We start from the raw sequence: 13,649 nt of genomic DNA, 5'->3' as shown, positions 1-13,649 counted from the left end.
GAGAGGCGGGGGGGCGGTGGAAGTTATGGGGGGAGGGAGGGAAAAAATGCAACAAGATGGGACCGGGGAGGAAGACAAACCATAAGAGACTCTTAATCTCAGGAAACAAGCTGAGATTGCTGGGGGATCAGGGCGGGAGAGATAGGGTGGCTTGGTTTTGGACACTGGGGAGGGTATGTGCTATGGTGAGTGCTGTGAACTGTGTAAGACTGATGATTCACAGACCTGTACCCTGAAGCAAATAATACATTATGTGTTAATAAAAAAAAAAAAAAAAAAGAAAAGAGTCCCACCTTCCACCAACTGAGCCAGCCAGGTGCCCCACAATAAGTCTACTCGCAATCCCCTTTATCTGTTTCACCCATTCTCCTACCCACCTACCCTTTAGCAACTACCAGTTTGTTCTCCGTATTTAAGAGTCTGTTTATTTTTTTGTTTTGTTTCTTAAATTCCACATGAGTGAAATCATGTGATATTTGTCTTTCTCTATCACGTTTATTTCACTTAATCTTATACCTTCTAGGCCCACCCATGTTGTTGCAAATGGCAAGATCTCATTCTTTTTTATGACTAATATTTCATCGTGTGTGTGTGTGTGTGTGTGTGTGTGTACCACATCTTCCTTATCTATTTATCTACTGATGAACATTTGTGTTGCTTCCACGTATTGCCTATGGTAAATAATGCTGCAGTGAATGCAGGGGTGCATATATCTTTTCGTATTAGTGTTTTTGCTTTCTTTGGGTAAGTTACCCAGTAGTGGAGTAACCGGATTATATGGTAATTCTATTCTTAATTTTTTGAAAAGTAATTAATTAAAATACTGTTTTCCATAGTGCCCAATTCACGTTCTCTCCAACAGTGCACAAGGGTTCCTTTACCTCCAACAGCCTTGCTAACACTTCTTATTTCATGTCTTTTTTATTCTAGCCATTCTGACAGGCATACCGTGATTATCTCACAACAGAAATATGAAAAGATACTCAACATCACTAATCATCAGAGAAATACAAACAAAACCACAATGAGATACAGGTCTCCACTTTAAATAATCCATTAAGTGATACAGAGAAAAATTACTTCTCCCAAGTTGCCAAAAGTTCCATTTACATGACATAGAAGATGTCAGAAAAATGGTTTCAAAGCACAGAAGTGAATAAATGACCCATTCTAAACCTCAAAATTTACTTCTTTTGTTATCTTGGTAAATCTATGCAGACATGAAAAAAAAATCTCCAGTAGTGAGCAATATGTAAAACAGCTTACATGTGCAGTTACAGACACTGAACATGGTTATATACGCTATTAGAAACCTCACCCAGTAATTCAATATACCATCTCCTTGACACTTTTTAGATCTCAGTTGTTTCCTAATCTCCACACAGCACATGATACTCATTAAATAGGAGTGGAATCCCTAGACTGTAAAATTCAGAAAGGCCTGAGACAAATGCTCAATTAGCAATTTACTGAATGAATAAGTGCAGTCCTAAGCCAAAGTATGCACCTTCTACAAGCTAAGGAAGGACTAGGATGAGACAAGTAAACCTGTGACTATCACTAGAAGCTGAATATCCTGTCGCTGTCAACCGTTCCAAAACGTCAAACTGGACCAAAAAAAAAAAAAAAAAAAAAAAGGAAAGAAAGAAAGGGAGGAAGGGAGAGAGAGAGAAAGAGAGAAAGAGGAAGGAAAGAGAGAAGGAAGGAAGGGAGGGAAGGAAGGAAGGAAGGAAGGAAGGGAAGGAGGGAAGGAGGGAGGGAAGGAAGGAGGGAGGGATGGAGGGAGGGAAGGAAGGAGGGAGGGATGGAGGGAGGGAGGGAGGGAGGGAGGGAGGGGCTCATCTCCTCACTGGAACAGAATTCAACTGCCCGACTTGGTACTGGACGCCACCAAGTGGATAAAACACGGAGCTCGGAAAGCCTGGGTTCCTGGCCACCCACTTAAGAATGGGCTGAGGCCAAGGAGGGATCGCCATCACCAGCAGTATTTGGACCAGATTCTGCTGATCCCACTTGACACCTCTGCTAGAAATGCCAGAATGGGCAATGGCTCTCCAGCGGCCTTGAGATCGGGAGGGAAAAAGGGGGATCGAGAACTGGGATGAGAACGCGTCTACTTGAGCTAGAACCAGTCTCCACATGGTGGGGGGTGATGGGAGCCCACGCACTTACAGCTTACAGACCCGGCTTGCAGCAACCCAGCTTTTTAGGATGCCCTGCAGCTCCGTGCCACTCCCACTCAGGACAGCCCGGCTTTCCCAACGACGTTAAGTTGGAGTCGCAGCAAAATGACGTCAGTTCTCGCCGGCCGGACCAAGTCCCGGGCTCCGCCTGTCGCTCTCTGTCGCGCGCGCGCACTACGTTCCTAAAGCATGCGCGAGGCGGTGGTTGAGTACCGCCATTTTGGCCGGTGGCCGTAGGAACGCGCTGTGTGGGGGAGAAGTGAGAGGAAGAACTGATTTGGCCTCTGAGCTCCCCTCCGGGAGGGGATCGTTTTCTCCAGGTACGTGACTAGCCCGGGAGGGTTTGGCGGTTGACTGCGGCCTCACACGGTTTAAAGACTCTAGGGACATTCTCTGAGAGTCTTTGGCGAGGCCTGTGGTGTCGGCCGCGGAGAACGCTGCGGCGCGGGGCAGCCGGCTCGGAAGGGACAGCTGGAACCGCCAGAGCGGGGGCGCCGCCGAGGGTTTGGAGGCACGTCACTCCTCACCTCCAGCTGACCTGGACCTCGGCCACTGTTGCTCGCCACCCGCTCAGGGGCTACCAGAATGGACTTAAATGCCATCTCAGAGATCAGATACGACCGTCTCCACTCCCCCTTGACTACACTCTTGCCCGAAAGCTGAACCTTACAGAGAAGGCAACTTCAGAACTTAAAGCATCCCTTTTTTCCCCCATCCTTACCCTGACACAGTAAAATGGATATATTGTCACACGTGTCTATTTGATTCTAGGAAGTCGTAGCCTTTTCTTCTACGGCTTCTTTGGTAATTATGGAATGAGTCATGGCATTTTGCCGCCATGGAGTCGAGTCGTCCGTTCCCCGTCTTTATAGAAATAATGGGTAGTTGTCGCTCTGCTTTTCTCTTAGAGTAACGTGTATTCGGTTATCCCAAGTAATCTCCCAGTTCAGCGTCTGTATCTTTTTTGGTGCGCTTTGAAAGCACTTGGCACTTTCTTCTTGGTGACTTGTGTTCCCTGTCTTTATACAAACTGCAGGAGATCAGGAGTGCGAAGGCGCCTGCTTTGTAGACATGATGGCTAAAGCCAATTCCCACATCCCATAAAATACGAAAACCTATTTTCTCCCCCCCCTTTTTTTTTTTTGGTAGTAAAGTCCATAAGAGTGAGAAATAACTGTCAAAAACAATGGGGAGGAGTGTGGGAGGGGTTGTGCCGGGGGTTTTTGTTGTTGTTTTACCCTTTCTCCCACAGGGGCTGCTAGCTAGGCATTTATGATAGTGGTAGTTGTGTTGCATTTATCAGTACATTTGTTTCATATACTGAAAATATTCGTACTGTATCAGCTACCTGACAGTAATGTTTCGTCAGTGTTAACCAAGGGCTCTTACCTGTATTTGTACCAAAAGGGTATTTTGTGTTTAAAATCTTGTTATGCCCCTTAAAAACATTTTAAGAACATTTAATAAATTTCTGAAAGTGTAAAAAAGTATTAATTGGGCGTCCCTTCTAAACCTGTTCAGTTTAAGACTCTGAAATCAAGAATTGTGCACCACTCCCAACTTACATGTTTTATAAGACTAATAACTTAAAGTAACCATAGACTGGAATACTTTATGTGATATCAGGCGTCATTTGTTCACAGCAGTATTTTAAATGCTTTCACATGATGTTATGATAATTTTGGTCTTAGACCAAAAATGCTTTCCATAATGCCTCTCACTTCCTTTTTTCCTCCCAGCTGGAAGAATGACAGTGAGGGTCATTATTTGAGTACCTGTTTTGAGCAGTTTGTCTTCAGATCTGAAATATCTTCAAGTTCCTCTTGTCTCCAACAGTCTGTTACTACCCCCACCTCTGAGGCTTTACTGTGCTGTATGTCACTGAAAAAGAAAGTAGGGATCCCTCCTCCCCAGTTCTTGAAAATAATATACAAATTTAGTCATTATTGTTGACACAAGTAAGAGTTCTACAAAGAATTTATATTCCTTAGTCTTAAATGGATTATAATTTATCTCTGTTTCTTATACAAATCAGCTTATTAATTATCTCTGGTATGTTTTTATTTTTCTATACATCATCACTTTCAGTCACTTGGTTTTTAAAATGGTTTGAAATATCAGACGAAACACTTTAGTAATTTGGCAGAAATAAAGTTTAGCATCAGCAATTTTGTGATAAAGGATTTATCCTGTAGAAGGAACTTCATGACATTCATTCACCAGGTAATTTGTATGGCGTCCAGCTTTATTTTAATAACTAAAAACTCTTCAGTTTTTGAGTGAAAGTTTTTTTGTATCAATTCAAAAGTCATTTAATTTCTTTCTCTTCTAGTCGTTATGAAAACTGGACCAGTTTTTAAAGGTTTTAAGGAGGTAGAGTGGATCTTTTAGTTACCATAATTCTCTTTATTACGTAAATACTTAGTCTCCTCTTGGGTAATTTTTTTTTTCCAGTATAACTTTAGTGGATAACTGTCACTATGAAATATTGACAATATTTCTGAAGTCAGTTTAACCTATCAGAAATTATTTACTATATCCAAATTCATTTTCTCGTTTATTCAACAGAAATATTTGAGCTTTTATGATGTGCTGGGCACTAGTTTAGCCATTGGGCTGAACATACAAGAAATCCCTGCCCTCATGATGGAGTATCTTTTACTTGGGGTGGGAAAAATATTGTGTAGAGAGAAGGAGTATATAAATACATGTATATACACACAATAAATATGTACATAAACTATGTGTACCTATATATGAAATACATACTGTGTGGTATAGTAGAAATCGCTAAAGAAGCAAATCAGGGAAGAAAAAACAATCATTAGGGTATATTTTTTGGTAGTATAGTTAGAAAATAAACATTAGTATAGTTAGAAATAAACTATAGTTTATTTCTATACTATATTCTACTATACCCTACCTATACTCTATACTATAATATACTATATTATACTATACCTATACTATAGGTAGTATAGTTAGAAATAAGCATTAAAGACTTGAAGTAGTGAGTCTTGTAACTCACTAGGGGGAAAAGCATTAGAAGCAGAGGGAATAGAAAATGTTAGGGCCCTGAAGCAAGAACATGTCTGATGTGTGCTAAGAACAGCAGGGAGCCAGTGTGGCTGGAGCAAAATGAACAAGAGTTAGAGTAGGTGGAGATGACATCAGGAGGTAATAGAGGCTGATCAGTACCTCATTAGTTATTTTAAGGACTTTGGCTTTTATTCACAATGAGTAGGGAAGCCGCTGCAGGTGTTGAGAGGAGTGACATGATCTGACTTATACTTAAAAAGGATCATCCTGGCTTGTGTAGTGAGAAGGAACCGTCAAGAGTTGAAGTAGAAGGAGGTAAGAGTAAAGCAGAAAGACCTGATAGGAAGCTATTAGAGTAATGCATATGAGAAATAATGGTGGCTTAGACCACAGTGATGAGAAGTGGTCAGATTCATGAAGGTAAATTGGACAGAATTTGCTATTGTGGCATGTAAAAGATAACTTCAAGAATTTTGGCTAGAGTAAATGGAAGACTGGAGTTGTCATTTAACAGAATGGACAAGACTGCTAGAGAAGCAAATTTTGGTGGGGACTTAAGGAATTCAGTTTGGGAGATGCATGTTAGACCTTCAGGAGGAGATGTTGGGTAGTCAGGTAGATGGATATATAATTTTAGGGTTAGGAGAGGTATCCTGGCTAGAGATAGAAATTGAGGAGTTAATAGCATATAAATAGGATTTAAAGCCATGAGATCAGAATAGAATACCTTAAAGAATGAATATAGATTAAAAAATGTGACTATTAGCGCACCTCTCAACTTTCAGTAGCCCAGAAGATGAGGAAAAGTGACCAAGAAAATAGGAAAATCAGATTAGTGCTGTGTCCCAGAACCAAGTTAAGAAAGGTTTTCTATTTTTAGGAAAACGTCATAAATTGTGTCAGATGCAGTAAGTGTTCAACTAAGTTAAGAACCATTAACTAGCTATTTGTTTTACCTGTGTATAGAGTAGCGATGATCTGATAAGGTGTTTTGATAGAATAATGGACACTAAAGTCTGAAATGGAGTCCAGAAAAAATACATAGGAATTTGGAACACTGACTATAGGCAACTTTTTGAAGTAGTCTTGATATAAAAGGAAGGAGAAATAAAGAAATGGGAAAAGATAGAGTCAGATAATAGAATGTTTGAATGCCAATAGGAACGAGCCAATGGAAAGAATAACTTAAGATGTGGAAGATGGGAGAGAATTGTTAGAATATTCCCCTTAGCAGATGTCTTTTAGTGTGCAAGTAGCCTTCACTGTCCACCAAATACATATAATGTGATTGCTGGTTGGCATAAGGGCTTACTAGTCAGCATGGCTTGGCTTTTTGTTTACCCATTTTCAGCTTTATGTGTGCAGATGAAGAGTGGTATGTAACCAGGATTGTAGTAAAGGGTATAAATGACTGAGAGGGGTATTTAGTCAGGTACAGAGGGACAGGAAGATACAAAAGCTGAGGGATAGTGAAAATGTGATAGAATCAAAAGATACAGTAAGTGTAGGGAATGGGGGAGTTCAAAGGGTTGTTGGACTGTTGGGTACAACTGAAAAGATAGGGAGTGGTGGTTGAAAAATGGGGTATTTGAAATGGAGGTTATAGCAGGATTGCAGTTACTGGTAATAACAAGGTCAAGGATTTCACCAAAGGAATGAGAAGGTTGAGGGAGGGTGAAAGAAAGATCACTGGAGGAGAGAGGTTACTGAACTAAGAAGACAAGCTATTAATACAAAGATCATCTATGAACATGCTGAAATCAAAAATTATGACAGGAGCTGTAAAAGAGAGTGAAAAATAGCCCAGAGTAGTCCTTAAATGGAAGGGAGAGATTTGATGGTCAGTGAATGACTAAAGTAGTTTGATGATCAGCGAAGCAAAAGCTGACTTTTTAGTGAGGAGAGAGATATAAGATAGATATAAGATAGTCTGGGAGCAGCACTGAGGAACATGCTGTTTTATCCCTCTCCAAGCCTTACAGCATGTGAGAAAGACAGGTCTACAAAGGGAAGCAGTCAGTCAAAAAAAAAAAAAAAAAAAATCAGAATTATCACAGCCCTTGATAGAAAAAGCCAACAGACTGTCTTTGTCACTGGGTAGTCTTTTGGCTTCAGGGTCTACCATTACATACTGGAATAACCTGGAATTTCAAGATAGTTTTTGGAATTACTTACTTGAATCACTATGCTAAGAAATCTGATGTCTGTCACAAAGCCCAGTATTGCAGAAGATTTTTAAGTTCATAATTGATGGCACTGTGAATTATCAAGATTTATAAAAGCTTTAAAAGTGAGCGCAGTCTATACTTATGGGTCCTTGGTCCTCTTTTCCTTTTAATGTTGTTAGCATAAAATTCACCATGGCCATATTACAAATTCCCAGACCCAGAGAAATGCAGTTTTATTTTTTCCCTTTGATGAACATCATGGTCACACACAGCCTTAATAATAACTTCCATTAGTAGCATCATTAATAATCAAATAAGACATGAAGTAATACTTAACTTGAGGGAGGGAATAAACATCTTTATTATGTATTTTTCACATCAGCTCCTATTCTGTTTTATTGGACTTTATCAAACACTGCTATCAGTATTAATTACGGAGACATTAGATCATTTTTGTCCATCTAGCAAGTATAGTTTCCCCATCCCCTTTGTTCTTTTTCCTTTTCCTAGCCTTTTTTTTTTTTTTTTTTTGCATACAAGCTTTCGGTTTAGTTTGTCTGTTTTGTTTTGTTTTGTTTTTCTTTGAAATTGGATTAAATATAAATTTAGGGAAGGTTGAAATCTCTGGTATTGACTATTCTATATTATAAAAACTGACACAGTATGTCATTCTATTTATTCAGGTCTTTTATGTTTCTCAGTTATGGTTTGAAAGATTCCTCACATGTATATATTTTTGCTAACTTGATTCCTAGATCTTTTCTTTTTTGTGACCATTGAAAATGGTGTTTTTTCTTTTTTTATATAAATCTTCTGATTAGTAGTATATATGTAAGATATTGTTTTCTCAGCCCTACAAAATGACTTTATTGCTTTTACTAGTTTTTTAGTAGTTCCAGATAGTCATATCTGAATATAGTGATAAATTATGTTCTAACTTCTGTGCCGTGACTCAATTCTCTTAACTAATTGCATTGACTGTGCATAATTTTGTTAATTTTTCTTTAATAGAAGAGCTGGATATTCTTACTTTCTTAGAATTATGGCGGATAAATTAACAAGAATTGCTATTGTCAACCATGACAAATGTAAGCCTAAGAAATGTCGGCAGGAGTGCAAAAAGAGTTGCCCTGTGGTTCGAATGGGTAAGCTGTTCTGTGGATCATTTAAAGATAAAACAAGGTTTTAAAAGAAATAAATTGGCTTCATAGTTCTCTAGGCATGTACTTTTTTCCTATTCGTTTCTTTAAAGTATAGAGATAAGACCAGATTTCTTTAAGATTTTATTTATTTGACAGAGATTACAAGTAGGCAGAGAGGCAGGCAGAGAGAGAGAGAGAAGGAAGCAGGCTGTCCGAGGAACAGAGAGCCCGATGTGGGGCTCAATCCCAGGACCCTGGGATCATGACCTGAGCCGAAGGCAGAGGCTTTAACCCACTGAGCCACCCAGGCGCCCCGAGATAAGACCGGATTTTACTCTTAATTTTTCTTACTGCTTTGTGACTAAATGATCCTGCTTTGTTAATGGTAGAATAATGTATTATTATCAATATTTTTTAAAGTTAATTTTGGCTATAAAATCAGTTACTGAGATTCTTGCTGTTCTAGAAAAGTTCTGTAATTACTCTAAGTCATGGAGAAAGGAATACCAAAATATTTGTTTTTGATAGTATTCTCATTTTTAAAAGCAAGAGTGAACAGCTTAATAAGAATGGCTAATTCAGGGGCCCCTGGGTAGCTCAGTAGGTTAAAGCTTCTGCCTTCGGCTCAGGTCATGATCTCAGGGTTCTGGGATTGAGCCCTGCATCGGACTCTCTGCTCAGCGGGGAGCCTGCTTCCTCCTCTCTCTCTCTCTCTGCCTGCCTCTCTGCCTACTTACGATCTCTGTCTGTCAAATAAATAAATAAAATCTTAAAAAAAAAAAGAATGGCTAATTCATGAGGTTTTGCTATATTTTCAAGATTAAATAAATTTAAAAATAATCCAGAAGTATTGGTAGTCTTTAAGGGTTATGTTAAGGTAATTGTTACTTTACTGTATTAGTGAGGTACAAGCTTTTTGAATCTTAAAAGAAACTTTAGATGTCATCCATTATATTCTACCATGCTGTTTAGAAATTCCATTATTAATATCCATAATGTCAAGTTTAATTTTGTGTGTATGTTGGATGACTACATACCTTTTTGGAATTTCACTGATGTAGCTATGTATTATATGCCTTTTTTGGAATACCATTTCCAAGGCATATTTTGTGAATTAGATATTCAGGTCAGACAGCTTAAAAATAAAACTGTTGGGGGGAGCACCTGTCTGGCTCAGTCAGAAGAGCATGCAGTTCTTGATCTTGGGGTCATAGATTTGAGCCCCACCATGAGAGTAGAGATTACTTAAATAAATAAACTTAAGGGGCGCCTGGGTAGCTCAGTGGGTTAAATCCTCTGCTTTCGGCTCAGGTCATGATCCCGGGGTCTTGGGATCGAGCCCCGCATCGGGCTCTCTGCTCAGTGGGGAGCCTGCTTCCCTCCTCTCTCTGCCTGCCTCTCTGCCTACTTGTGATTTCTCTCTGTCAAATAAATAAATAAATTCTTAAAAAATAAATTAATTAATTAATTAATTAATTAAACTTAAAAAAAATAAAGCTTTCAGGATCTGCTGTAGTTCTAAATTTTCTTCCCCAATAGTAATATATACTAATTATTTTATAATTAATTCCTGCAAAGCACTGTTTTTTGTTTTTGTTTTTAGATTTTATTTATTTATTTATTTGAGAGAGAAAGACACAGTGAGAGAGGGAACACAAGCAGGGGGAGTGGGAGAGGGAGAATCAGGCTTCCTGCCAAGTAAGGAGCCTGACATGGGGCTTCATCCCAGCACCCTGGGATCATGACCTGAGCCGAAGGCAGACGCCTGACAACTGAGCCACCCAGGCGCCCCAGCACTGGTTTTTAGGATATTGTCTCAATTGTATTTCTTTGTGTGGCCTCTGTTTTTGAAAATCTGCTTCTCTATGGAGCTTTGGAACCAGAATTACCTAAGTAACAATGTTAAGAAAATTAGAATGGCAGGGAAAATAACCTAACTCTCTTTTTCTTTTGCCAGGAAAATTATGCATAGAGGTTACACCCCAGAGCAAAATAGCATGGATTTCTGAAACCCTTTGTATTGGTTGTGGTATTTGTATTAAGGTAAGTGATATTTTATTTATGGGATCAAATTTGGAACCTGAGTAGTCAGAAAATTCTGAATACACTATAACTATTTTTAAAGAGGCAAAATATAAAGCAGTGAATTAAAAATGTAAATTTAAGAAAATTATCAATAATCTAATATTTAATATTGTTGCTTTTGAATTAATTAAACCACCCTATGTAAAAGTTATCCTTGCCTTACTCAACTTTGGAAAGCCATTTCCAACCAAAATTAATTTCTCTTTTTCACCCCTTTTTTTCCCTCACCCTTTTATGAGAAGGACATTCTTTCCCATGTCTTTACAAGTACTTCTTGGAAATGTAAATACAAAAAGCGTGAGTCATGTTATATATAGTTCTTTCAGGTCTGTATTTAATTTTAAATCACACCTTTTAAAGAGAAATGTGTACAGCCAAAATTTTAATTTAACCTAATCCTTAAGTGCTTCTGCTATATTATCCATTCTTCTGTTGGAGTTACCACAATAGTGTTATTTTTCAGAATACCTCAGTTTTTGTTGCATTGAATAGTTTGGTTAGAGTTTATAACTTTAAAATGGTAGATTTCCAAATTTAGCTCATAAACAATATTTAACAACCAGTATGTTAAATTCTTAATTTAGGTATTTTTACTTGTAGATAATATTTTTTAGAAAGGAACTTTACCAGAGTATGGGTACCACCCTGTTAACTGAGTCTAATTTATGTATGTTTCACATTGGTTTCTGATTCCTTAGTTAAGTATCCAGAAAGATTTCCTTGGTATCTAAAAGTTTTTTCCCTTGTTTTGAAAGTGTAATCAGGAAACATTCCTGCCAGCAAACATTTACTAATTTCTAATTATATGCCTGTCAGTGTTGTGGGTGCTGGAGATTTGATTTTGAACAGTGTATTATCTTTCTTTTCTTCTTCACTGCTGTAGAAAAATGAGATCCCAAATTTTGGGGTATACTTCAGTGGCTGAAAAGATACTGATGTGATGAATCTGGGGGTAGGGGTTTATACCCTCTGAACACTAAGATATGTACAAAATGTACCTCACAGATAATCAGTATGGATTTTTTTTTTCCTTGTAGTTTTAAAGAAGCTTAGATTCCTTTGCAGCCTATAAATATTTTATGTACATTGATAGAATAATAGGAAATTTTTGTAAATGGAGGTAACTTCATTGGCAGAAAACTATCTTGTGTAAAGAAATAATAGTTTTGGTTGGAGGGTGGTAATTACATTGTTAGAATATAGGAGTTTTGTTTTTGTTTTTTAATTCTCTGTGTTCTTATAACATGGGAATTCACTGAGATCTTTACCTGCAGAGACTTTTTAATTGATTCTCTCAGGTCTTTGAACAGTTCTGCTAAACAGATCTCTAATCTAGGGTTATATTCTTTGGATGTACCTTTATAAATTTCTGAGAAATTTTTCTAATCACATTGATGCTCTTAAATAACCTTCTAGTTCTTGCCATTCTTGTTCCTTGGACATTTATCTGATTGATAATCAGTTGTTATTTGAGTTAATTAATGAATTTTTTTTTAAGATTTTTTATTTATTTGACAGAGAGAGATCACAAGTAGAGAGAGAGAGAGAGGAGGAAGCAGGCTCACTGCCTAGCAGAGAGCCCGATGTGGGGCTCAATCCCAGGACCCTGAGATCATGACCTGAGCTGAAGGCAGAGGCTTAACCCACTGAGCCACCCAGGCAGCCCTGAATTAATTTTTTTAATGTGAATTTACTCAATTGGAATACAGAATATTAATTTCACATGAGATGATTAAAAACCGTGATGAAAAGACATTAATCCTTGCTCTGTGCAAATATTACTCTAGCTGTTGATGGTATATAAATAGACCAAAAAAAAATGCAATCCATAAAGGACTAACCGTAAGCCTAACTAAACCTTAACCAAGAGACCTTAAGGGACTCTACAAAGTAGGGGAAGAAAGCATACAAAAACAGGAAGAAGGAAGTAGTGATAAGTCATCTGTCATCAACTGCATATTGAATGATATACTCAGTAACCATGTTTTATCTTGCCTCTTAGCAAGATAATGTTAAAAAAGAGAAAATAAAACCCTCAATTTTTGTAAGGTTTTTCAGTAAATACTAAAAACATGTTAAAGTCTGAAAATACGCTAGTCTCTAAGAAGAAAATATGTTATTGTGATTCTTGTCTTCAAGGAACTGAACTTTTATTGTTAAAGTAAATAAGAAAAGAAAGTGAAGCAATATCATATCTTTGTGAAATTCCCAAATTTGGGTGGGTTTTTTTTTTTTTAAGTTTATTATTTTTTTTAATACCTACACCCAGTGTGGGGCTTGAACTCAAGACCCCAAGATCAAGAGTAACATGCTCTCCCAGCTGAACCAGCAGGCACCCCATAATTACCACATTTGGAAGATTGCTTATAAAAAAAATTCTTAATATATTTTAGTCATATATATACATATATATATTATATATTTTTTCTTTAAAGATGTATTCATTTATTTTAGAGCACATGCGTGGTGGGGAGGGCAGAGGAAGAAAATCTCAAGCAGACTCCCCACTTAGTGCAGAACCTGACATGGGGCTCTGTCCCACAACCCTGAGATCATGACCTGAGCTAAAATCAAGAGTCAGATGCTTAACCAATTGAGCCACCCAGGCGCTTCAGTCATACGGTATACTTCTAAAAATTAATACAAAATTCTTTACTTTAAATAACAGAAATGCCCCTTTGGCGCCTTATCAATTGTCAATTTACCAAGCAACTTGGAAAAAGAAACAACACATCGATATTGTGCCAATGCCTTCAAACTTCACAGGTATATCTTCAAGTCAACATATCTCTTTACTTCGGTCAAAAGTAAAATACATTTGGAATTTTCAGTGAAGTATAAAAATGGGAAAAGGTATTAACCGTCCACTAAAGAGCAATGCAAAACTATAACTAGGGCAGAATCAAACTGTATATGTCAGTGGTTCATTCTGGCTAACATTAGAATTACCTGGGATTTTTTTTTTTTTTTTTTTAAACTAATACCTTGGTTTCAGCCCAGTTGAATTACAATTACATCATATCTCCAGTTAC

The 13,649-nt window shown here is 37.8% G+C and overlaps 2 protein-coding genes across 5 annotated transcripts in view; one reads left to right on the top strand and one right to left on the bottom strand.

The window, feature by feature from the left end:
- The window catches only part of ANAPC10 (anaphase promoting complex subunit 10), a 285,652-nt gene extending 283,375 nt beyond the window's left edge, over nucleotides 1-2,277 (bottom strand). For 3 of the 4 annotated variants that reach the window (XM_032855610.1, XM_032855611.1, XM_032855607.1), the window contains exon 1: nucleotides 2,173-2,277. The gene's annotated coding sequence lies outside the window, so the exon portion shown is untranslated. The remainder of the gene's footprint in view (nucleotides 1-2,172) is intronic. The other variant, XM_032855609.1, reaches the window with a different exon arrangement.
- A 95-nt stretch (nucleotides 2,278-2,372) lies between these two features.
- The window catches only part of ABCE1 (ATP binding cassette subfamily E member 1), a 32,183-nt gene continuing 20,906 nt past the window's right edge, over nucleotides 2,373-13,649 (top strand). Inside the window, exons 1-4 of the mRNA XM_032855606.1 lie at nucleotides 2,373-2,503; nucleotides 8,402-8,535; nucleotides 10,490-10,575; nucleotides 13,286-13,383. Of these exons, the coding sequence (XP_032711497.1) occupies nucleotides 8,433-8,535; nucleotides 10,490-10,575; nucleotides 13,286-13,383 (287 nt within the window). The 5' untranslated portion in view covers nucleotides 2,373-2,503; nucleotides 8,402-8,432. The remainder of the gene's footprint in view (nucleotides 2,504-8,401; nucleotides 8,536-10,489; nucleotides 10,576-13,285; nucleotides 13,384-13,649) is intronic.

This window comes from Lontra canadensis, unplaced genomic scaffold (assembly GCF_010015895.1).
Source record: "Lontra canadensis isolate GAN:19392208 unplaced genomic scaffold, GSC_riverotter_1.0 scaffold10, whole genome shotgun sequence".
Taxonomy (NCBI): domain Eukaryota; kingdom Metazoa; phylum Chordata; class Mammalia; order Carnivora; family Mustelidae; genus Lontra; species Lontra canadensis.
This window is presented reverse-complemented; position numbering and strand designations above follow the sequence as displayed.